Below are 25,476 nucleotides of genomic sequence, written 5' to 3'. Positions count from 1 at the left end.
AAAATTATTAATACGGTATTTAAACCGTGACCGTCGAGCTCGTTCTTGCTTAAAGAGAAAAAAGTGTTAAGTCGGATACTCTCGTACAGAAAGAGCCCTTCAATATTACACCGCGCACTAGCTGATGCTCGCGTAGCAATTTGTATATATAGCTACACTTGCCACATTAGAAATCCCTGCACCGTATACTCACTTGCTTGAAGCAGATGATATCATATGAGCGCGCTCGATTACACTCTTTCATTTTAGTTTTTGGGTATACACATAGTACACTTATCGTACACCTATAAAAATTGAAGCAAACTTATTGCACTTGCATGCGTTAAACAAACGCTCACATTAAAGACGTACACATCCACACACGAATAAATACACAGACATATATATGTATATTTATATAAATATATATATATAAATACATAAAATTATTTCTTTATTACTTATATCTTCTGCGATAAATGTCAAGGATTTGATAGAATATTTTTCCAAAACAAATAAACAAAACAAAATAGTAGTACGATTTCTTTTTGTTAGTATTACACACATAAGGAATAAAATAAAAAAATAAAAAAAAAAGATTAAAAAATAAAAAAAAAAAAAAGGAGAAGAAAGAAAAAAACGCACGTAAGGTATCATACAGTAGCCGAAGCGCTGATGGAGTCTCTCAATGCCAACTTCTCATTTCAGCATGCAATTAAATCCATCCCTATATTCGATGGGAAAAATATTCTACTGAATGATTGTATACAAGATGTTAGAAATGGAGAAAGCTGGGTCAGAGATAATCAAAAAGATTTATATAAAAGAGCAGTATTGCAGAGTCTACGAGGTGCCGCACGCATAAGTGTAAGTGGCCAAGATTTCGAAAACCTCGAAGCGTTTATAACCTATTTAAAAAAAAAGATATGCAACAGGAAAAACCGTTGCTTAATATCAAACTCAGCTACAGAAGGGGTGCCAACGACAAGGCCAATCGGTTGGTGAATATTATGATTATGTTAACCTACTGCTAAGCGGTGCTGAAAAAGCCTTGATGGAAGTTAAAGGCAATGCATACAACGCACATATAATGACCGCTATAAAAGACATGGCGTTAGACATGTTCATGAAAAGACTAGAACCTATGATAAGCCAGCAGGTAGATGCGAAAGAACCTGCTTCTCTAGCCGACGCCTTCGATTACGCGTTGAAATTGGAGAGCCGAATGAGAGCGGGTATAATTTTGGATACGTGATATCAAGGACTACCTCGTAGTGACTTTAAAAATAATTTAAACAACTCATATCAACAGCAGAATAGGTATCCCGATCAGCCATTCTCATCACATCAAGTGGCACAAGTTAATAAACAACAGATCGACAATGAGAATAATCACGCTGATAGGCAGTATAATAATTATCAAAATTATAATAGACAATATCAACAACAAAACAATAAACAGAATTACTGTAAAAATTATCAGAATTAGGGAAGAAATTGGAATTTTCAAAATCAATCGTGAAACTCTAATTATTATCAGAATAATTTCGGACGATATAATAACGAAAATCCTAATGATTACTACACTTAAAGGAATGCTAATTTTAATCCTGGTAATAATCAAGGATACCGAGGAAGAGGTCAGAATTATAATAGATACCCCCAAAATAATAATTCCAATAGTTATAATCAACAAAGTTTTAATCCTAACTATCAGAATCAGAACTTTCAAAATCAATACCAACCAGGAGGCGACCGTTTGCCGCATCATTTAAACTCTCAGGCGGCTCACCCCAATCGTCGTTCGGAGGTGAGCCCTCAAAGACAGAATTCAACCCCTACACCGAATGTTTCAGCGCAGGTAATGTAAATAGCAACAGAATTGAAACCGTCCACATTGGTACCTGCCAGGGACTTGGCGTAGACGACGAGCCTACAAGCATAAGGTTATCAATCCCAGAAGGGAAAAATCACTTTATAACACTTATGCTTGATAATGGCGCCACCACAAATCTGATTAAATTAGATCAGTTGCACGCATATTCACGAGTAGAGACTAGTGAAATTATTAACCTTACTGGAATTACACCTAACCCAGTTTTGACTATAGAAACAACGTATATGACCATACAAGGAAAACCTACAATTTTTCATGTGATCCCTAACGATTTTCCAAACAAAGATGGCAGTTTATTGGGTCGAAACTTTTGTAAGGAACGACGAGCCACATTGTCATATTATCATGATGCTATAGGACTGAAAGATGACGTAATGAACCCCATCCCTTTTTTAAAAACTTTTAAGGAAATAGAGCAGTTGAAAAGAGATGAAAAAGAACAAAAAACCATAAAACTCAAAAAACAAGCACAGGAAAATCAAATTTTAGCTACAACCCTTAATACTAACAAAGAGACAGAACGCCTTGAGGATACAATTAACCAACAGAAATTTTATGACGAACGTATCGTAGGCCGACCCGAAAGGTCAAATATACCTAAATACGAAAAATTTGGAGACATAAAAGCTGATTTTTATTTTCGAGATGAGTTTGACAAATTGATCTTATCAGAAAGAGGTGCAAATCTTATGAAGGCCACTGATAATAAAACTGATGAAAGTGGGATATACAGTGAAAATAATGAATTAGTCGAGATATAGTCCAACCCCATGCCATTGAACAGAAGGAAAATACTCCTAGTGTAGAACATTGCCCTAATGAGGAACGAAAAAATACTAGTAAAGCAACTAAATTTACGATTCAGGCTTGAAAACGTCAAATAGTGAGAATTAATTTAATTAATACTAATTTAACTGAAGGATACTTACAACGAATAGATGTAGGGTGTGATAACATATATTTAGGAGAAGGAATAGTAAAAAATAAGAACGGTCAATGTGATATTATGGCAATAAATACTAATAAGTATGATATTACGATTGAAATAGATCCAAGAGAAATCCTACCTTTCGAATACATTGCACCTGAATTTGATCCCGATACTAGCAGCGAACATGAGAGACCAATTGTTAAAAATGAACAAGATAGAATAAACGATCTAAAAGGACTTGTAAGCATCGGTCATTTAAACTTGGAGGAACGAGACCAAATATATCAATTAATTTCTGAATTCTCAGAAATCTTGTTGTTACCAGGAGACACTTTACCTTGTACTGACCTCGTCGCACACGAAATCCCGACGGAGAATAACATCCCTATCAACACTAAACAATATCGTTATCCACCAGTACATGGAAAAATTTTAGAGGAACACGTAGCAAAAAAACTTAACGAAAGAATAACCGAACCTTCGTCATCGCCGTATAATTCACCTCTTTGGATTGTCCCTGAAAAACCTGATAGCCATGGAAATCCAAGATGGAGGGTAGTAATTAATTTCTGAGAACTTGATGAAAAGACCATTGGTGCTGCATATCCATTGCCTAATATCGCAGATATTATGGACCAGTTGGGAGGAGCCGTATATTTTTTAGTTTTCGATTGGGCAAGTGGATTCCAACAAATCCCCATGGATTGAAATGATAAGTATAAAACAGCATTTACGACTTCCCATGGACATTACCAATATAGACGAATGCCCAAAGGCCTAAAAAACGAACCTGCCACGTTCCAACGACTAATGGATCTTATATTGAGAGGCTTATTGAACGTTAAAATGCTAGTGTATTTAGATGCTATTATTATTTACGCAAAAGATCTAGTAGATCACGACCGTAAAGTTAGGTTACTTTTCGATCGGTTAAGATCAGCGAACATGGTACTCCAACCAGATAAAGTTGAATTTTTGCGAAAAGAAGTAATATTTCTTGGGCATATAGTGAGTGAACGAGGTATTAAACCGGACCCTAAAAAGATACTAGCCGTTAGAGAATTTCCCCAACCAAAAACTATAAAAAACATTAGACAATTTTTAGGACTAGCAGGATACTATAGATGCTTTATTAAAGATTTTTCAAAAATAGCTAAACCATCATCAGATTTATTAAAAAAGGGAGAAAAATTTGAATGGACTGAAGTGCAGGAAAAGAGTTTTCAAATACTAAAGGATCACCTATGCCAAGAGCCTATTTTACAATTCCCCGACTTTAGTAAATCATTCAAGTTAACAACAGATGCATCTGACTATGTTAATTGGAGCGGTATTGGGTCACGAAAAAGATGGGTTTGACCATCCTGTCGCTTACCTTTCAAGAATCTTAAATAAAGCTGAAATAAATTATTCCACGACTGAAAAGGAATGCCTAGCCGCACTATTTGCAATGCATCACTTTCGTTCGTATTTATTAGGAAATAAATTCGTTCTTGTAGCCGATCATGAGCCATTGAATTGGATGCATACAAGAACAGACCCAGGTCAGCGTTTGATGCGCTGGATGTTTAAACTCACCGATTATGAATACACTTTTAAATACAAACCAGGAAGACTCAATACGAACGCTGATGCATTATCTAGAAACCCAGTAGCACCATTTCTTAATGCAGAAAATAATATAAACAATGGATAACTATTACTAAGAGTTATGATGATGAGTCGAAAGAAAATAGAGAAAAAAAAGAAAACAGAATTACAAAGTCGGAGGAAAGGAATAGTAAGAGCATCCGAATTAACGACGATCAAACCTAAAGCATTGCCAACAACCTCAGAGGAAATAATAGGAGTAACAAAACTAAGAAGCGTAACCAAATCAGAAACAGATGTACCTAAGTTGATCAGGGGTCCTGGACGACCCCTTGGTTCAAAAACAAACAAAGAACGGCCGAACTAAGATCATAGTGTGATTGCTCAAAGAACCCGAACAAAAACAGTTTCACAGCCACAAAAATCATCTACATCTCAACCGAATATATTAAGAAATGTCACTAAAAACATATCAAAAGATTCTAGCTCATTAAAAGTGAATTTTTCAGAATCAGTAGCCTCAACATCACGCGCTAGCGATACGAATTTAGAAACTACAGAAATAAAACATAATAGTTCCAAAAATGAGGAAATGCCACAATTACCAGTTAGAGATATAATTAACCTTGGTGCATCGTCAAAAACAAGTATATATTCCAAAAATAATCCAAGCGATACTGAAGAATCGTCAAGAAAAGATACTTAAATACCAGTTTATGACCCTGGACGCAGTGGATTACGGCAAGAACTAACTGAAACAGAAATAGACTCAAATACGGATACTGATTCAGACTCAGACATGACAAATGCTGAAATTTCCGTTACACCAATTTCACTTAGCGAAAGTTCAAATGATGACGTTTTTGAAGACCAACCTAAAACTACGACAAATAATACTGATGAAGTTACTTAACAAGAAATAGAAGAGTTAACAAAGAGATTTAACTAAAGCCTTCAAGAATATTTGGACAAGTCTAACAACGATGATGAGCCCGAACAGGCCGATTTTTTATCAGTTACTAGATTTTCTGATAGAGTCAAGCCGGACCCCAAAATTCAAGACATATTAACTGAAATGGACACCTATTATCCTGATAATTTTGATGATTCTGTATTAAATAAAAGAATTGCTCATATATCAAGACGTAGAACAGGTCTTGAACCGCTATTCGATGAAGAAGAAATTTTAAGAAAATATAGGACAAGTGAAAAATTATCAATTACCCCACGTATTCAGGAAAATACACTCTTAAGTTCTAGCACACCAACGCAAACGAGTACTTTTGCTACTACAAAAAACAGACGATCTAAAGCGCCGGACTTGCAACAAATAACAGAAGAAATCCCGAATAACTTAAATGAAAACAACAAAAAAATAAACTGCAATGAAAATAAATCAATGAATCGAGCTATTGCACCTGATTTCATGTTACTATCGGACTTATACTCTTTTTAACCCATCAATCGATACAAACAACAGCACGGAAAAGTGTATGTAAGTCTTAGTGACAGTAGCAGTAGTACTGATAATTATAAGAACAAAAATGGAACTAAGCTAGTAAACAATGTCATTACTATCAGATATTGCCCTACATACAAAAGAGACAATATAGTTCATTTTATTAGCAAGGATTGTCAACCAGTCACATCTGTCTCAAGGCTGTTGAGATCGATAGGTGCACTGGACTTTAGCTATTTGAAATCGAAAAAACCAAGTGTTGGCGAAATTTTAATAACACCTTATGAAGGACATAATATACTGTCAATCGTTATTAATAAAACGTCGACAAATTTAGTATTTTCAGAAAGTCTTACAAAAGCTTTTAAATCGCTTAAGAAAATATTGTTGAGACGAAATCTTAAAACCTTCTGGTTTTCAAGAATGGGAGATCTTACAGACAAATTAGAACCTTGATTGATAACAGAAACATTATTAACAATTTTTGATAAAACACTTATATAAATTACTGTCTGTTACGGTAAGGTGGATTTTCCGAAAATCCAAGAACGTAATAAAATAATACAAACATTACATGACAGCCCTGTTGGAGGACATAAGGGAATAAACTAAACTTACCGGAAAATAAGAGAACGGTTTAATTGACCTGGAATAAGAAATGATATTCTCAATTATGTACGTTAATGCAGCAAATGTCAAAAGAAAAAAATTCAACGACTAAAAACAAGAGAACCCTTGGTACTTACAGATACACCTATTGAAGCTTTCGATAAGATTTTCCATCGATAGCGTTGGTAAATTTAGAATAACACCAAATGGTAATTGCCATTTGCTGACCATACAGTGTAATTTAAATAAATACATCATATAAGTCCCTGTACCAGACCTAAGATCGAGCACTCTTCCCGATGCACTCGTACAAAATCTAATATTAGTTTATGGTGCACCTACAGCAATTCTATCAGATAAACATGCTACATTTATGTCTAATTTATTGGAACATCTTATGAGAACCCTCAAAACCAATCATCTAGCTACATCAGCATACCACCCTTAAACAAACGAATCACTAAAGCGAAGTCATGCTGCCCTAGCTGACTTTATACGAACTTACTCTGAAACATATGATGACTGGGACAACTTAGCAAAATTTGCAGCTTTCACGTATAACATGAGTGTACATGCAGCTACAAATTTTACGCCTTATAAACTAGTATTTGGGAGAGTAGCAAAGTTGCCCTTGAAGATACCTTAAGATAAAAGATTACGAACATACCCACTATATTTACAAGATCTTATAAGGCGACTTCAAGAAATGCAAATTGCGGCAGGAAATCAACAATTAAAGATGAAAGTACACGCAAAAACAAGATATGATAAGAAATCAAAGCCTCTGAATGTTAAACCAGGAGATTACGTTTGGGTGTAGAAAAAAGTGCGTTTCCATAAATTTGATCGCTTTTACAACAAACCCCTAAAGGTTAGAACAGTTTTAGAGGGAAATATTGTGTTACTTGAAAAAATCAATGGTAAAACCATACGCAAACATACAGATCAATTAAAACTAGTTCCCCGATAATAATATCTTGTAAGAAACATATTCTACATGTCTTCCAGAGAGAAAAAAAAACACAACGATGCAGATTATATTGGCCATCTTAATGACAATAGCATTCGAAGGTCGCACAGATTTAAACTATGCTAATCATGGCAACTATAGCATAGAACCACTTGAAACAAACCCTGGAATATACTACGAACGAATCGGTATAACAAAAATTAAGAGAGCCGATTGGAAGATTGTGATATGGCTGGATGTTAATAAATTCATATTGGAACAAACACCTACTCAAGGATTAAACGAAACTTTTCAATATTGTATTGTACAGTTTGGTTATTCTAATTGCACTCATTAAATTGAAATAGACCTCTTGAATTTAAAAATAAAGCGATTGACAAACCTCAAAGCAACACTATTAAACATAATAAATACTGTGGGAGTCCATGCGGGAGATAACATCATTCCACCCCCCAGCATACGAGCAAAAAGACTGAACCTTTTTAAAATTATTGGGAGCATTTCTAAAAGACTTTACGGCTTAGTCACAGAAGATGATATTAACGTTAAAAACACTAACATCAACAATTTGGATACCAATCAAAAAGAATATATTAAATTGTATGAACAAAATAGCCATATTTTTGCAGCCGTATTCAAAGAACTATACAATACCACGAAACGCCATAAGCATATTTGAAAACAAGTTGCTGATATATTGGCTTCAGGACAGGATTTTACTCTTGACAGATATCTGATTTATTTGTCAGCATACCTTAGAAAAACTGAGGCTACTCTAGATCACATTATTCGTTTCCATAAAGATCTGATTGACATCTTGCATGATTTACAAAGAGGTCAAGCACATCCAAAGCTATTTTCTCCAAATATATTTAGAACAGTAGCCCGGGATGTAAAGAACCTTGCGTGAAATCTAGAATTTGTAGCACCAATAAAAAATCTTTATGCTGGCGAAATAAGTACCCTGAGCAAATTAGATGTTGTTTATCAAGAAAATAGAACCATGGTAATCTTACATTTGCCACTCGTAGATCGAACCCCTTACAATCTTTATAGACTACATCCAGTCATGATACCCCAATCTGGACCAAATGGATCTGCCTACATAAAACCATCGTACCCTTACTTAGCAGTAGCAGCAGACCATAATTCGTATTTACGACTAAACGAAGTTACATTTAACCAATGCGATAAGACGGTATATGGTTATATATGCTCGGCTATGGAACCGCTGAAGGAACCCTATTCTATGAACGAATGTGAAACTCTTATGTTATTACGACCTGGACCAGAAGTATTTGAATTCTGTGAAATTATGTTTACGCCGAAAACCAAAAGCCAATGGATTTATTTACTAGCTGATAGTTCATGGCTATCCTCAACACCCAATGAAGAACAATTGAACATTATCTGTCCTAATAAAATGGATCAATAAGAAACAGTAAAAGGTATAGGTCTTCTACGAATGAATGATGGATGTACGGGAAAAACTCACGGATTAACCTTAACCAGTGAACATAAAATTATTACTGAAACACAATATATCTATCAGGTAGAAGTGAACTTAAACTTAACAGTACTACATAAACCCTTAAAACACACTGATGACTTCCATGAAGCTATAAAATCGATTCGAGAATTAAACTTTAATGAACAAGCATGGACAGATAAAGAATTAAATGTACAGAATAAAATAAATCAAATAAAGAAAATACGGACCCGAAAGTTAGAGGAAAAACAAACTTCTCTTTTTTCTTTAATACGAAATGTCATTGAAGCTATTATTATTATGATTATAATAGCAATACTCATCAGCAAAGCAAGAAGCTGTTTCAAGAAGATTGTGAAACGTAGTATCTCGGAAAAATTTATAAAACGTACCATCAACCCACTGAACGCAGAACCCCGAGTAACCATAAAACAAGAACCAAATGAACACGAACCAACTGAACTGTATGTTGAAATTGAAGAAAAACAAAAAATACCTAAATCATCTAAAGCTAGAACTATAATGGAGACACGGAGTTTAATATTCCCACGCCATACACCCCAAAAACTGGAAATGGATTCATAAATCAATATTAATTTGATACTCTTTTTCTTCCAGCTAGAACAATGAACCCCAAATATGAAATAACAGTAAAGACTAGAGTCAACATAAACCAACCTTTACATAAAGTTATTGAACAATTAAAAAATAAAGGAAATATTGAGGAAATGCACATACTTACAGATTTACATAGTTATGAACATCGAACTATAACCGCCAAATACAATAGTGATTCATTTACTAAAGTAACTGATGAAACACTAAATACAGGATAAGAAGTTCAAATACTTTTTCCTTTTAAGATGAAATCCACTATTTGTCAAGCAGAAAAGATCTCTTCACCAACACCATCAAGAAACGACAATGATACACCAAACATTGATCCAAAAAGACTTATGTGTCTTCTGCCATGGGATATAGAAGAAACGAAAAGAGAAAGAGATTTCTTTAATCATTTCTCTCAATTTCGCACCCTAGAATATTGTTATGCCGTTAGAGATCGGCGGGGAAGATTATCCCAAGGATATGAAAAATACATGGATCCTAAAAGTACTATTTTAGCATTGCAGAACGATGAACCCGAATATCGCACGAAATACGCTGAACCAATTAAAAGGAGTACAAAATACAAAATAAACCGGAAATTAACTCACCCATTATGTCAACAACAAGTTGAGTTAATGACTTACCACAGACATGTGATTACATGCAGAAGACAATGCTATACACAAACTACAGAAACGAAGTCAATCCTTACCAATACTATCGATCTACGAGAAAAGATCAAAAGTAGCAGAAAATAAACCCAATAATTGAACCCTTTCATTCAACTAGCCACCTTCTACGTCAAATACACATCACTTAGTTCTGGCATTTTAACTTTAAGCTTTGTAAAATCAATTTTTCCTTTCACGTATTCCTTCTCCTTAACTTCACTTTATTGTTTAATTTTATCTTTAGGATTTATATGAAATACGTTTATTATAGGTAAAAAAAAATGTATATATATATATATATCTATAAATAAATATAAGTATAAATAAATAAATTTAATAATTATGAAAATAATAATAATTAGGCTTTAAATTTAAGAGCGCACGTTGTATTCTGTTTTAGCTGCATGTTACTCTATTGTCAAAATTTTTTATTTTCCTCTTTCGTAATATTAAGCTTTAGCATGCATTAAAACTACTTATTTATTTGTATTATAAATACGCAAATATTTCGGCATAGCATGATAAGTAATAATTGTATCTATCCATGTATTCCCTACCCATTATCCAATAGTTTCATAAACCTAATTTTATTCTCATATCTGCATTCCATACATCACTTACGAACAATAACAACACGAATCATACTACAAGAACACTCATACATGTACAGTATCAAGTTATGATCCTCACAACATCCATCATATTTACGCTTGCAGAATTACACACACAATGGACAAACAAAACGCTAATATCACAGAAGCAATGGCTGATAGATCCCAGCTAAACATACTGCTGCAGGGGGATTATAGTAGGCTAATGCTCAAAAAACTTCTGGAAAACTTCGGGATAGTGAGGTCCATCGAACAAGAACCCTGTGCTATGGGGTACTCAAGTTACGAGGTGGCATTCCTTCCACCACGGGAGGCAGCGATAGTGGCTGATTACCTAAATGCAGCGCTAACGCTACAGGAGCTATTCAACTCATTGTCGAATGTATTGGACGAGAGGAATCGGGCAAAGTCAACGGCACCTGTCCCCTTGCCAAATAAAAGACAAGTCAAGGTCCACAATGTATCGGAAAATGGACGTTGGTTAAACACAATGACCGAAGAACCAATTGATAAGCGCCAATTGGAAACATCGCTTTACAAATTTGGTCCGATGTTATCATTAAAAGAACAGCCATGTTCGGCCCCATACACCGGCTACGAGGCCGAATATTACCAACTATGTGATGCCGCAGTTACTACAGCAACCTTAAATGACACAACAACCATTGAAATAGGAGACAAATCATCATCACGAAACATCTAAGCACCAACTAAGAATGTAGAGTCAACGATGAAAGTCAAAACCCTTAAAAAAGTTAATGAAAAAGAGCTCAGTCCAATATTACGATTTGTAAGAGTAAATCGTACCGGGACTAAAATAAGCGTCATTATTAAAAAACCTATTAACACAAACTATATTATTAAATTTTTCGAAAACAAATATCCAATAGAAAATATTCATTTTTCAACCAAAAAACAAAAACGGAAAGATATTATTTCCGTTCATATAACGTATGGATCTGCGGAGTGGGCAGAAAACATGCGCCAGATAGTAGTGTATTGCATAACTCAGCAGCCAAAAAATGTAATCACAAAAAAACCAAAAACAGAAAACACGATCAAAGTAAATAACAATCCAAAAGACAATGACTCACTTCCACGAAAAGTAGTATCTAAGGTACCGGCCATTATGAATCCAGATGAATACACCCGGTTGTTAATAACCTTTGGCCCTTTGAGCCATTTAAACTACTACCCATTAGATGTCATATGTGACGATGGAAGACAGTTATCCCTAAGCTTCGCTACATACTGTAACGAAGAATCGACGGAAAGGGCCCTAAAAGGACTCAAAATGTATGGGGCTAATTACTCCCAAAAAGACTCGCAAAAAAACCGTGAAATAGTACCACTTTTATCGTGTGGAAATTTAATATACAAATGCCACCTAGAAGTGCACAGTCTTTTGTGTAAAACACAAATGAAATTAAAAAAGATCTGCCCATCATGCCAGAAAAATATCAACTGGGTAAAATACGACTGGCACTATAAACTATGCCTTGAGATGGGAGTATCAGCAAATATCGATGCTCTTTATAGACTAGTAATTAACAACACAAAAACAGGGGCCAAGGAGAAGAAGAAGACGTAATATTCACGAGTCTATTCCTTCCCTGACTCTCACTCCTGAATAAACAAATGTAATAATTCTGTAAATTAATACTTTATTATATTACTATAAGGATTATTGTAATATGTTTATGTTTTGTAACTCATAAATGTTCACTTATAGAATAAAAGTATTACAAAAATAAATAAATAAATAAATAAAATAATATAATATAATATATATTCACCGAGGACAGTGATAGTTTTAAGAAGGGGAGGCTGTTAGGTGACGACTTGCGTAAATTAATAAATTTTTTTTTAATTCTATTTTATCCTGCTACATTTCATTCCCAATGATAAAATTTTAAGACTCTTTACAGAGTCATGCTCAACGAGAGTCGTCGCCTAACAAAGCTGACTGTGTACTTCGTGGCTCTTGGAAGTGTCAAATGACAACCAAAGCGAGCCATGAAGCCTAAACACATGAAGTCAGCAAGTACCGGCCTCATAGCAAGTAAGACGAAGAAGTTTTAAGTAAAACTTCCAGCAAGGTGCATTTCTTAGCGTGGCGTTTTAGTTAGTAGCTCGCTGCCGCTTATCCAGTGCAGACGTTAATAACTAATGTTAAAAGATTGACCAGACGTTCCGTCTTTTCTCTATTTCTTTTTATATGTATACAAGTAACATAAAATAAAGTGGTACAAGAGTTACTAGAAAAAGAATTTAAGTTATTATAAAATAAATAATTATAAATCCAACGAAAAGAGGAATCATAGGTCATCTGAATTGGTCATCCGAATTAATAATTAAAGCAGAGTTGCCAGTATTAGTTTCTAGTGGAAAGAAAGGTAAGTTAATCTGGATATTATATTCAACTCTCTACTTCTTCCGTCTTTTCTTAAACAAACAAATAGTTGGACTATCTGCTGTCCCGCAGCTTGTAAAGGAACGTGAGACTGTAGTCCACAGTTTTTGGTTTGGAGCTGAAAACAAACTTTAATGACATTAATCGTTATTTAACAAGTCTATTGACCAAGATTGTATTTTCTCAATCTGTATGGAAAAAAGGAACATTTTAACTCTTTCTGTAAAGGGTGCTGAGGGGAGGAGGTAAAAGAAGCGTAAAGAGAAAATTAGAGGGAGCTAGCAGGTATAAAAACAAATTGAGTGATAATAAGAGGGATAAGGAGAGGGGTTATTAAAAATTTTATTGAGTTGACTTTACATTAAAAAGAAATAATTTTGTCTTGTTTTGCCTTGTTAAATTAAACCTACATTTTTTAATTTACGGACTTAGGATATATTTTGAGTATGAACACTTTTAACCCATTTAAATTTACCGCATGGTAAATCCCGTGTTATTGCTCAGTTATAAGGGTTTTTATCATTCTAATATATAAGGTATTTGTCTTTTGTTCAAGTTGTAGCATCGACGTTTTCCTTTTCTTATATTTCATTTATCAAACAGCATCATTATTTCTATATTAATTAAGAGGTCAAGCTAAATTTTGGTTCTCTTTAGCACTTAATCACAAGTCAGTCTAAAGATAGTATAGGTGTCAGCTAGATCTCATCCAAAGGCTTCCGAGTATATGTTATCCACAAAGTTTTTGACGATATCAGCTAGTAAAAGAACGTAAGTTTTCAGGCATGAATCAGAATATTTACCACGCTTTTAAATTTCAAATAAAAATGACACGTTTTTTGAATGTTAATATTCTGACTTTGAAATACAATTTGCTATAAGAATCACCTCCTAACAATAGCCTCTTTCTTTCAATTTTCTTAAATAAGGCATTTGACATAGTCAAATGAAAACACTTTTTTTCGCAGCAAAAAACTCATTTGAGCCTTAGAATTGCTGATTTTAAAGAAAATATTTTTAATGTTGTCTTAATGCTTCAAATATGATGTTAATTTTTTTTTTTTTAATTATGAATGTAAGAGAGTCTACAAATAAAAAGTCAATATACTGCTTCATATTTAATACGTAAAAAACTATTATTTTCCTTGTTGTCAGTAATTAATTACATACGTTTTGTAAGATTTACAGGCGTAACAATATCTACAATGATATAATATGAATCTCAACCCTCTGTTTCCACGACTTTCCTTAACTAAATACATTAACACCTTAAGATATCAATATCTTAGATACATACAATAACACTATTACAAATATACTTACACTTTTTCTACCTATAGTGTAATCACACACACACACGCGCGCGCGCGCGCGTGCGCACACGCATCTACTCAATAAACACGAAAAACTAACAACTGCGTTTTTTTTCTTTCTCTTTCTTGGTACTTTTTCATTAGGCTTCGAGAAGACAGAGCTGCATAAGTTAGCGTGTATACAAAAAAGTTGGTTCTAGTTAAGTAAGGACCCAGGATTGTTTGGCAAATTAAATACAAGATTATAGATTATTACTGACATAAATTAAGCACTCTGGTCATTTGAGTTGAAAGATTTATTAGCAGCAGTAATAGTTCTAAATTTAATTTAAACACATTCGTACGCGCGTGCACACACATGTATGTATAGGTCAAAATAACATCTTTCAACCAAATCCATGAGCAGTGGATTCTTGGATTTAGTTTAAATTCTAATACATCATTGTGCCTAAAAAATTAAATACAAGCCAAAATTGAAGTCCTCCAGGTGCCCAGAAAGCTAAGATATATACCCTTTGAAATCAGAAAACTAACTTTACTTAGCTGTTTTTTTGCTTTTTTCAAAATGCTGCTGAAAATCGAACTGGAAGCTTCAAAATCCGGTTCAAGCGAATTTTTCCGTCTTAAATAAAGGTTATGACCTAGGTTTATATGATAGGGTTTCTTCCAAATACCCTTACGGTCCCAAACGGTACGACGTGTTTTTTGCAATTTTAGACTATATTGAAGGGCTCATAACTTTGGCACTTTTTAAAGTTTTTGAAATCTGTCAGAAAATTTTTTTGTCTTATTAAGACACACAAAATTTACACCCATTAATGTTAAAAAAATCTAAATTAAGCCGAGTTATGGACGATGAAACATGTCGATTTTTCAAAAAATCGTTTTTTTTACGATTTTCAAACCTCTGTTACGTCGGCGCAACGTACTACTCGAGCCTACGCTTTCGCTTAATAGCTCGGGACTCACACTGGGCGCGTAGGTGGGACGTGGGGTTAAAGGGGTAGTTCAACTTAACGACGCGGTACTTGAAAAAGGGCTACGACTGCTTTCACGCAACTAAGACCGACTGCTGTGCAATATTCCGATGCACTTGCTCGCGGCTCTCTTTCACCAGGAGCGGTGTGTATCTCGTTCGCGATCTAAAAACTGTTAACACCGTCACGAGTAAGGGTATCGTACGTGGAAGAGGCGTGTTAACTCGCAATCTGACTTTGACACACTAATATCGTGGTGAGTATTTGCTTTAATCCGATCGGTCCTTGCTATTCTGATGGTATTACTACCACGGAGAGCAATGGTATGTGCGTGGCTAATTTGATATTCCCGGTAACCGATGGGTGCCAATACTATGGCAAGTAATGGCGTTCCTGAAAAACACTTTATATTTCCCGCTGATCTACGGGTACCAATACTATGGCGAGTAATGGCGTTCACAAAAAACACTTTATATTTTCCGGTGATCCACGGGTACCAATACTAGACGAGTAATGGCGTTCGCGCAAAAAAAAACACTTTATATTTCCCAGGGATCCACGGGTACCAATACGATGGCGAGTAATGGCATTCGCGCAAAAACACTTGATTTTTCCCGGTATCCACGGCTACTAATATTACAGCGAGTAATGACGTTCGCGCAAAAAAAACACTTTATATTTCCCGGTGATCCACGGGTACTAATATTATAGCGAGTAATGGCGTTCGTGCAAACAAAAACACTTTATATTTCCCGGTGATTCACGGGTACCAATACTATGGCAAGTAATGGCGTTCACGCAAAAAGAAACACTTGATAGAAAGTAAGAATCTTTAGAAATCTAATACCTTGTCACTTACTTTTATTTAAAAGGGAAAACTAGCAGAGGCGGACTCTTACTATTCAGTCTACCTTGAAGGGTATTGTCGAATGTTGCGTGCCAAACTGAACTGATTTTTCTCTGGGCCTACGGGCCTTTTTATTGCGAGAAGCGAAACTGGTCACGCGCTGGCTCGAAAAACGGAGGAAAACTTGCCGGGGTAAAATTTTGAAGAAAAGACAATAGCCGAAAATCTAATTGGCTAGAACTGCTCTAGTTTAGCCACTCAGAAATTGGCACATCCCACATCCGGCTTGTTCTCCTCTGTGCGTCAAAAGAAGGGAAGGTGATTCACTTACTCATGCCCTTCCTTTCCCTTTTACATCAAAAGTTACAAGATTTTATCATAACTTAATATTAATGTTCAGATGTGGTATTAATAAGTATTAACAAATAGTAACCATTGTTCACCCATTCAATCGAACCCAATGCAAAAACAGCGGTGAAAATCGCTAATATTCAGGTTTGATTGAATAAATTTTCGGTTCTTCATGGTATTAATAATAGTCTTAGTAGTAGTTAATTTTAGATATTAATAACTATAATAATTGCTAGATTTTCTGCTGTACACGTGAGCATTGATCGGACTAATAAATAATCATGAATGATTATTTAACAACAGCGGTTTCTTTGGTTAAAACACGTACAACCATAGAAACAGTAGTGGGGGGCTCGTCGCGAACTATTATATTGTTAACTTACTTAGATTTACCGATAGTTTTCATTCGTTGTTAGTTGTAAATGTATTTCAAAATTTTAGTAGCATTTGGTCAACTATGGGTTTTCCTGCTTGTCGTAGGAGAGGAAGTCGGCTCGGGGTGCCCTGGGGAATCGGAAATTCCGTTACCCGTGTTGGGGAAAGAGTGCGGATACTCTCTCGACATCTCTGTGTCAGGAAGAGGGGGAAGTGCCTTTATTTTCCCGTTTTCCTTTACATTTAAAACCGTGACAGTTTTTGAACAAGATTACAATTTATTATTACAATTTTTTATAAATTACAAATTTTATTTCAGTATGTTTATGAAATTGTTAACGTGATACAAAAGGGTTGTACAGTAAACTGTGAGCCTGCAAACATAAATGGTAAAAATCGGATACTTCTTTGAAAGTCAACAAAACTGCTTTCGTAGGATTATGTAATATTTTTGCTGGCTAATGGTGTGCAGTTGTAATGGTGTAGCGTGTACAGGTTGTATTAGCCATATGTAATAATTTTAACATTTGCTACTATACTCGCTAAGCCTATGGGTCTTAACTCTAAGTTATTCTAGTTTTTCACATTAAACTCGATTTATATATACTAATATCTAATATTAAACCTCAGCGCAGCTGTTCCCCCTTTACCTTTTGCATCTGTTAGTTTTTTAAAGTTTCTTTATTATTTTACGCTTTGAAAAGTATTTCGTTTGATTTCTTTTCCAATCAGCATGGGCCAGCGTGCATGTATGTAAGTTATGCATGGTCGTAATACCTTAGCTACGAGCAATCTTGTAGGTGATTCACCTCTTTGTAGATGCACATTGGCCCCTGCGTTTAGTGTTATAAAATCGGCACGGAAAGTTTTGAAGCTAGGAAAAAAAAATTAATGTGGATACACCGATGTTACACCTCAATAACTTTTTTCGGTTTTTTTTCATCTAAAAATTTACATAGATGTTCTTGTAACATAGAAGAATAGAGTCTCATTGATCCATTCAAGTCTATTTGACTTAAACTTTGACTTTGACGATAATGAAGTTAAATAAATTTGTAAATGTTTTACTCTAAATTGAACATTTTATTCAGCGCTTTTTGCTTATTTTTACTGTATTTTAATGCACACAACGAACTTTTAAAATAATATTATTTAAGTAGAGATCAAGAACTACAATTTGCTTTTTTTTTATTCTCTAGGTAGACATAGACCAATGTTATCGCAGTTCTTATATCAAGTAATTATTGACATCTTTGTCAATTATTCAAAATCATCGTTGATAGTAAATAAAGTAATAGAGTAATCTATAGAATGTGAAGAATATTAAGTTTCAAAATAAATATAATTTTTACTGTTTAATTAAAAATTTTCACAATTTCATTATACAAGAGTCACGATCGTTTGAAAATATTTTGCATTCTATGGTAGCAGAATCGATTGTTAAAAAAAAATAAGAACTTGTTGTACGCTTCAAACTTTTTACAGAATTAAATCTTCTTGACAGTTTTTTTCTCTTGCCAAAACTTCTTTTTTCGAAACGTAGAAAAATCTGAAATCTCGTCTTATTTCTTAATGAAGAATACATAAACATGGTAATGATGTTGGGAAGTTTTGTCAAATTATTTATGATCACTTGCATAATATGTAAAAATAAACTGTTCAACTCATTAGAACTAAGGTATGTGTATATAATAAATTTTTTTTACCCTTTTAATTACTGGATGTAGGCTAATGGATGACCTTATATTCAAGCATCTAAACAATAGTTAATTAGCTGATCGATGGTGGCGTATAAATGCGACCCCAAACGGCTCAGGTGCTCCAAAACAGTAATCAGCTGATTAACTATTGTTTACATGTTCAAACTCAGGATCCGTTACTTAAGCATAGGTGGGGGTAGGAACCAACCTAGTACTTTACCAACACATCATTGCCAAATAGAGCCACAAATTGGTAATACTTTGCTTGATACTCAGTCAAAAAGTATCAACACCAAAAAATCAAAGCTTAGAGAGTATTGGGTAAAGTAGCGGTTCTTCATAAAAAGTATCGAGTATTTTTTAGGTATCAGGTAGGTATCGCCAACCCCTAGCTTAGAAAGCTCTGGGGCACTCCCGAACGCTAAACCAAACAGAGATATATGTATAGCCTCGTTACATAACCCCTCTAAGTAAAACAATCAAGTTTATGAATATTAAATGCTAGATTCGCAAAAATTCACCCAATAAGTATAAAAACATATATTTATCAGTAGTGCTTGATAGAACCAAGATTTAGCTTTAGTTCTTAATTTATATAGGAATAATATTGCTGTTTGTTGAATAAGGTACAAGAAAAGGACCAACTCAATGCTGTTATAGATATGCTAAGGCAAATAATTCATTTGTAAGTGAATGTTACAATTGAAAGAAAAGATAAATACCTCATGTATTATGACACTAATTACCCTTATTAATGGGCAACAACACAGCATTAACCATGTGGCGGGTTCAAATATGTTAAAAGTATTTGTAATCAAGACGTATCTAATTTCAATGAATAAAAAAATATAGGTTTAATATAAGAAATAAACCAAGAGTATTTATAATTGTTATGAAAATTGACAGTTTTGTACAGAATGCTAAGCACCACCTTATTAAAGATGTAAGAAATGTATTGCTACATCGTTTGATGAAAAAAACTTATACGTTACAAAGAAATACCGTTACCTCTAAAAAAAAACTTATTTTATGAAATTTTCATTGTGTTCTATATTTTTAAGAAAGAGATTAATTAAAAAGTATGTTGATTTCAACGCTAAAAAAAGATAGAAATCAACAAAATGAGTTTTAAAAGTTATCTTATAAGCTTATAATTAATGCAGCTTACAGTAAGACTGTGAAAAATGAAAGAAGACGAATTAATGTTGAACTTGCGAAGAAGTGGGAGGAGAGATTTAGTGTAGAAGCACTCATTGCTAGACCAAACTCATCTTGAGACGAGATTATAGTTGTACGCGCGAAACAGAACATACGCGTATGGCTGCATGTTATTTATAAAGAAAGACAAGAAGAACAAACTCTAAGTCATGTTGATAATAAACGTTACCTACTTTTGAATACTATAAATATCCTACCATGGGGGCATGAGTACAGTTCTAAAGAACATTCTTTCTCCAGTAAGTTTTAAGGCAGACAGATTTCCTACAAGAATTTAAGACTATGAAACCCGCTCTTTTTGTTGTAAGTATTATGCTTATAACTAAATGGTAATATTGGCAATACCTTCCCGCAGATGAAGAAATTTTCAGACATGGGGGTTAAAAGAAAGTACGTGACCTATGTGAAGCGTGTAATTACAGTGTATAATTGTAAAATAGTAATTTCCATCAACCAAAAGATCCAGATCTTCCTACCTGATTAAGTCTCAAACTCTCTTGTAAATGATGAAAGTTCTATGCAAGATAGTTAATACGATTGTTTCATTTCTTTAATGGTTCAGTGATAGTGAGTTAGAGGTTTTATAGTTGTATATATAAATGTACCAATAAATTAGTGTTTTATAGGTATTCATTTTAATAAATTTAGTTGTTGAAGTGTACATAAATATTCAATAAACATATAAAGAAGAATATAGAGTGGTGACGTGGTGACTGAACGTTAAAAGATGACAGTGGATTTCAAGGCTTTTAATCCTTCTCTTCCTGATAAATATAAACCTGAAAAATAATACGACCCACAGAGCTATTCAGTATAGTCACACCATTGATGTTGTACCAAAAGATTTTCTAGAAAAACTGTTAGGTTATACTGAAAGAGTTGTCCACGATAAATTTACCCATACCCCAAACTTACCTCATCACTTACAAATTACAAGTGCAATAATATTTATATATTTATAAAAGTCACTGTTAAAAAGTATAAGCATTTTGAAAAAAATTACCAGTGAGTTTTATTTTTATTGAAACATTTTTGTCTACAATTATTCAATTCATGAAGACATAGTTTAACTTTTAATAAAAGTTTCAAGTTATATATTTATTCATTGTTATTTGATAATTATTTAAAAAACCGTACTTGAAAATTATGAAAAACGAAAATGAATGTATAAATGACAATCTTTGAAGTTAAAGTTTAAATGATTAAACATTTATACTCGTGTTTATAAGCATATGCGTAAACAAAACATAGCAAAAGTTCAAATTATCTTTCGAAATTGCAGGTATAATAAACTTGGCTCTTAGACTTTTAAATCATTACAAAAAAAGTATCTTCTTAAACTATTCAGTGATTATATCATTTTATAATGTATACGTACTTAACTATTTTAATATTCTATAGATACGAGACATCGCAAAAAATGTAATCATCATTAAAAAAGTCAAATTTTTCAAAAAACCAGTGGGGCAATTTCAGGGAATGCACTAAATTTAAAACTTAATGAAAAATACGTTTGATTTAAGTATTTTCGACTGATTGACATATTGTTTTTGTTTTTTATTGTTCTAATTTTTCGTTGTTGAAAAGAAAACAACTAATCTTTTTTGAGGGGCTTACAAGGTTTAATTATCAAAATGGTTAATTGAAAGTTTTTTAAGTACATAATTAAAAAAAAAAATTTTCTTAATTAAAAACTTGCTCCAACAATTTCATTAATATATAAAACAGTAAGCTTACGAGGATTATAAAATTAAAATGCTTTTAAAATTGAAAAAACTTACATTTAAGTACCTAAGAAATATGACCGAATTTTATCTCCGTTCATTCTATAAAGTATATTAAAATATAAGGATGTTCACAAAGTTTGTGAAGTTGTTTTAGTATGTAAATCTTTAGAAAAATATTCAATTATTACGTACTTCAACTTGTGAAAAAATTGGTATACAAATAATATTCTATTAGTTACTCAAGTGATGATAAGTAACGCCATCAATATTTCGGAGAGGGTCTGATAATAGGACCATCTACCCTAGATAGTAAAAGTAGTATAATAAATATCAGTAATACAACTGATTCCACTTTTATACTGGTAAACACATATGTGCACTGATGCACGCATGCACACACACACACACACACACACACAGAGAGAGAGAGAGAGAGAGTTTCGCCGAAATAAAGTAATTTCATCATCTACATTAGAAATTACATGTTTAATTTTTTTTTTTAATCATTATTTTGTTCTGATGTAAATATTTGTTTACAAAAATGTAATAGTATAACAAATACCGAGGCCAAAAGAGTACAGAAAGTTATATCTATCATGGCACGTACACGATTGTTTATGGTACAGAAACTGAAAAGAGAATATGTCCATCCATTGCATTTACAATAACGTTTACTTTTTAAGTCAATGGCATAGAAAAATCTATTTTCTGATAATAGTATATTATGAAAATTTTGTTGCTTACTGTTTCGTTTTTTTTTGCTCTCATAATTTTATCTTTATGTTTATATTAATTGTATGCAAAAATTTCGAAAAAAAATTCCATTGTAAAGGGCAGACAGAAATTTTTATTAATTGCTTGGATAGATTACATAAACCAGATGTTAAGCCTCTGTTACGTTGCCTTTTTAAAGGAAATAATATTCCAAATCAGATAAGTCACAATATTCTCAACTTATGTTAGTCATGGTGTGGGCTGTCCTAAGGATGGATCAAGAAAAGCAATTACCCATTTAATTCTCCTTCTGACCTTGTGTTGCTCATTTTATACAAACATATTAGTGCTATTTTTTATCCTAGGATGAAGTAACTCACATAATTAAGGCAGCATCTCAAATATGTAAATGAAAAGTGCAATTATAATGTGTTAGACTATCATTGTAGTTACTTTATTTAGAAAACATATGTGTCAAGAGTAAATGTATAATTTTATAACTTATATTTCTAAAACAATTCTTCTAAAAATGATTTAAATAATGACCATATTTATTTTTCCAGGTTACTGGTTATTCCACTGCCATTTTTTGTTCCACATCGTCATTGGAATGAATTTAATTTTACATGTTGGAACACATGCTGATCTACCACCCATACCACCAAACTTTCCAACTTGTGGTGATCATTTACCTCCAATAACATCACCATTTCCGAATGATAGCTTTTGATAGGGTTATTATTTAGCAAATTAGATAATGAAGGAATAAGTTACTCGTTCAAAGAGACTGCACCAATTATGATTGTATATAATATTGTAAAATACTCGAATATCTTTGTACATGAAAATGTATTGTGATTAGGATTAAGATATACAAAAAGTATGATAAGTATAAGGAAATATAGAGACAAATTTATAAATTTTATGTCATTAGAACCTTCAGACAGCAAGAGTAGAGACTGATGCAAAAAAAATTTTCAAATCTCATTTGTAAATACGTCACTACAACTATTTGTGCGAATTCATGTCTTATATCTAAGCCTATATAGAATAGTAAAAATGTATTTCTACCACTAATAATAGTTATAAGTATAGTATCAGCAGTTGTAATAGTTATCATAATACTTATATAAAGAACAAAAATACGAATAACACAAATTCTAATACTTAAGGGTACAACAATAATTACTATAAGATAATAAGCAGTATCTGTATAAAGCATTAAATTTATATATTTTGCATGAACTATTTGTTAATTTATTTCCGTAACTTCTAAATACTATGTCATGCAGTCAATAAATATAGTAAAATATGAGTTATTATTATCAAATCATTTATAAGTTAATAATATCTGGAAAACACTTTTCATAAAAAGTACTTCAGTATGTTCTTTTCTCATATGTAGGTCTTTCACATAACAGTAATTAGTAAAAAAATATTGTTTTACGATTAATACTATTACTTCAATATAAATGTATCTAAAAACACTATTAAATTTAGTATATCCTTATTACTGCATTTATTAAATACAAGCTTTATTTTTTAATTTCTCAAAAATGTCAAATAAAAACACAGCAGGTCTCACAGTTTTAGAGTTACATTTGACGTATGAGAAAAAATAAATATGAGCAGCTATATGAGAGCAAAAATGAATTGCTGTCGCACCATTCACTATCATTCTACCATATACTATGATATATAATGATATACAGCTTTTACTTAATATAACTACATATTACTAGTTACTTGTCATACAAGATTGCACTTAAATTTTGATATATTTTTTCTTATATATGTATAAAACTAGTAATATTTATTATGATCATCCATAAAATTAGTTGGATAAGAAAGTGATAGCTACGGCAGAAGCTTGTGCTGAATAAAATATGAAATCGTTTTTCGTGAGTTGGAGCTAAGAAATAACAATGGCTGTTGATTTTATCACTGAACTTTTTCTACACTTTAATTTTTTTCTTAACTTCCAAAGGTAAAGTTATTTGTGTAATTAGCTTTTTATTTATTTGATTATTTCATAATTATTTGAAAATAGTGACATAAGTACTGATTCAATTTTTTTTTTTAATAAGAAACAAACATTTTTTTCAATGTATGGGCTTGTCCACTGAGAGTGGGCCACCGTGCGCGCAAGGAACTTTTTTGACCAAACACGCTGTGTTCAACTCGCATATAATGGCTGAGAAGCTAAAAGAATAATTGAAAAATACAAATCAACAGATTATGATCTGCTTTTTCTGATAGTGCTGTTTGTTTTTTATAAATTTTTTTTTTTTGTAGAGAAAAATAAGTCAGAAATTCAGGACGTTTCTGTGAAATTTGCCATGGTTTGATGAAATAAAATTTGCAGGAATCAAAAGAGCAATGCTAAAACAATAACTCTACAAATTTTTTAAGTCAGAGAGTAAAAAATGGGTGATTTACAAGCAAATGAATATAATGGCATAAGCATGTTGCACGGCACTGAGGCGTGCAATTGTCACTTGCATCACGCTGCACGAGGCAACACACTGTTACGAACAAGTTTGTTGTATAAGACCACCTCGCTGGCATGCAACTTGTTCATGCCATCGTCTTCATTTGCTTGTAATTTATGCATTTTTTTCTCCCCCCTCTAAAAATTTGTGGAGTGTTTTAGAATTGCTCTTTCAATTCCTACAAATTTTGTTTTTTTCAACCATGGCAAATTTTAAAGAAACGTCCTGAACTTCTAACTCATTTTTCTCCATAAAAAAAAGGTTTTGAGAAAAAAAGCACTATCAGAAAGAGCAGATTAAAATCTGTCAATTTGTATTTTTTAATAACTTTTTAGCTATCTTTCAACCATTATGAGTAAGTTGACCATCGCGTGCTCAGGCGAAAAAAGCACCGCTCGCACAAGGTGGCTCACTATCAGTGAACAAGCCCATATCTAAGTGTTAAAGTGTATTGTTAAGAAGTATATTCTTTATTAATGGAAGTTTCGTAACTTATTGCACCATGTACTAATTCTATATGCTAACGAATTATAGTTA

At 33.0% G+C, this 25,476-nt stretch overlaps 1 protein-coding gene across 1 annotated transcript in view; it reads left to right on the top strand.

The window, feature by feature from the left end:
* The window catches only part of LOC106641906 (multicopper oxidase 3), a 545,989-nt gene extending 522,750 nt beyond the window's left edge, over window positions 1-23,239 (top strand). Inside the window, exon 10 of the mRNA XM_089594463.1 lies at window positions 23,011-23,239. Within this exon, the coding sequence (XP_089450589.1) occupies window positions 23,011-23,177 (167 nt within the window). The 3' untranslated portion in view covers window positions 23,178-23,239. The remainder of the gene's footprint in view (window positions 1-23,010) is intronic.
* Window positions 23,240-25,476: the final 2,237 nt, after the last annotated feature.

Source organism: Copidosoma floridanum, unplaced genomic scaffold, assembly GCF_036245765.1.
Source record: "Copidosoma floridanum isolate Cflo_tuat_1 unplaced genomic scaffold, Cflo_Japanese_pri ptg000021l, whole genome shotgun sequence".
NCBI lineage: Eukaryota > Metazoa > Arthropoda > Insecta > Hymenoptera > Encyrtidae > Copidosoma > Copidosoma floridanum.
This window is presented reverse-complemented; position numbering and strand designations above follow the sequence as displayed.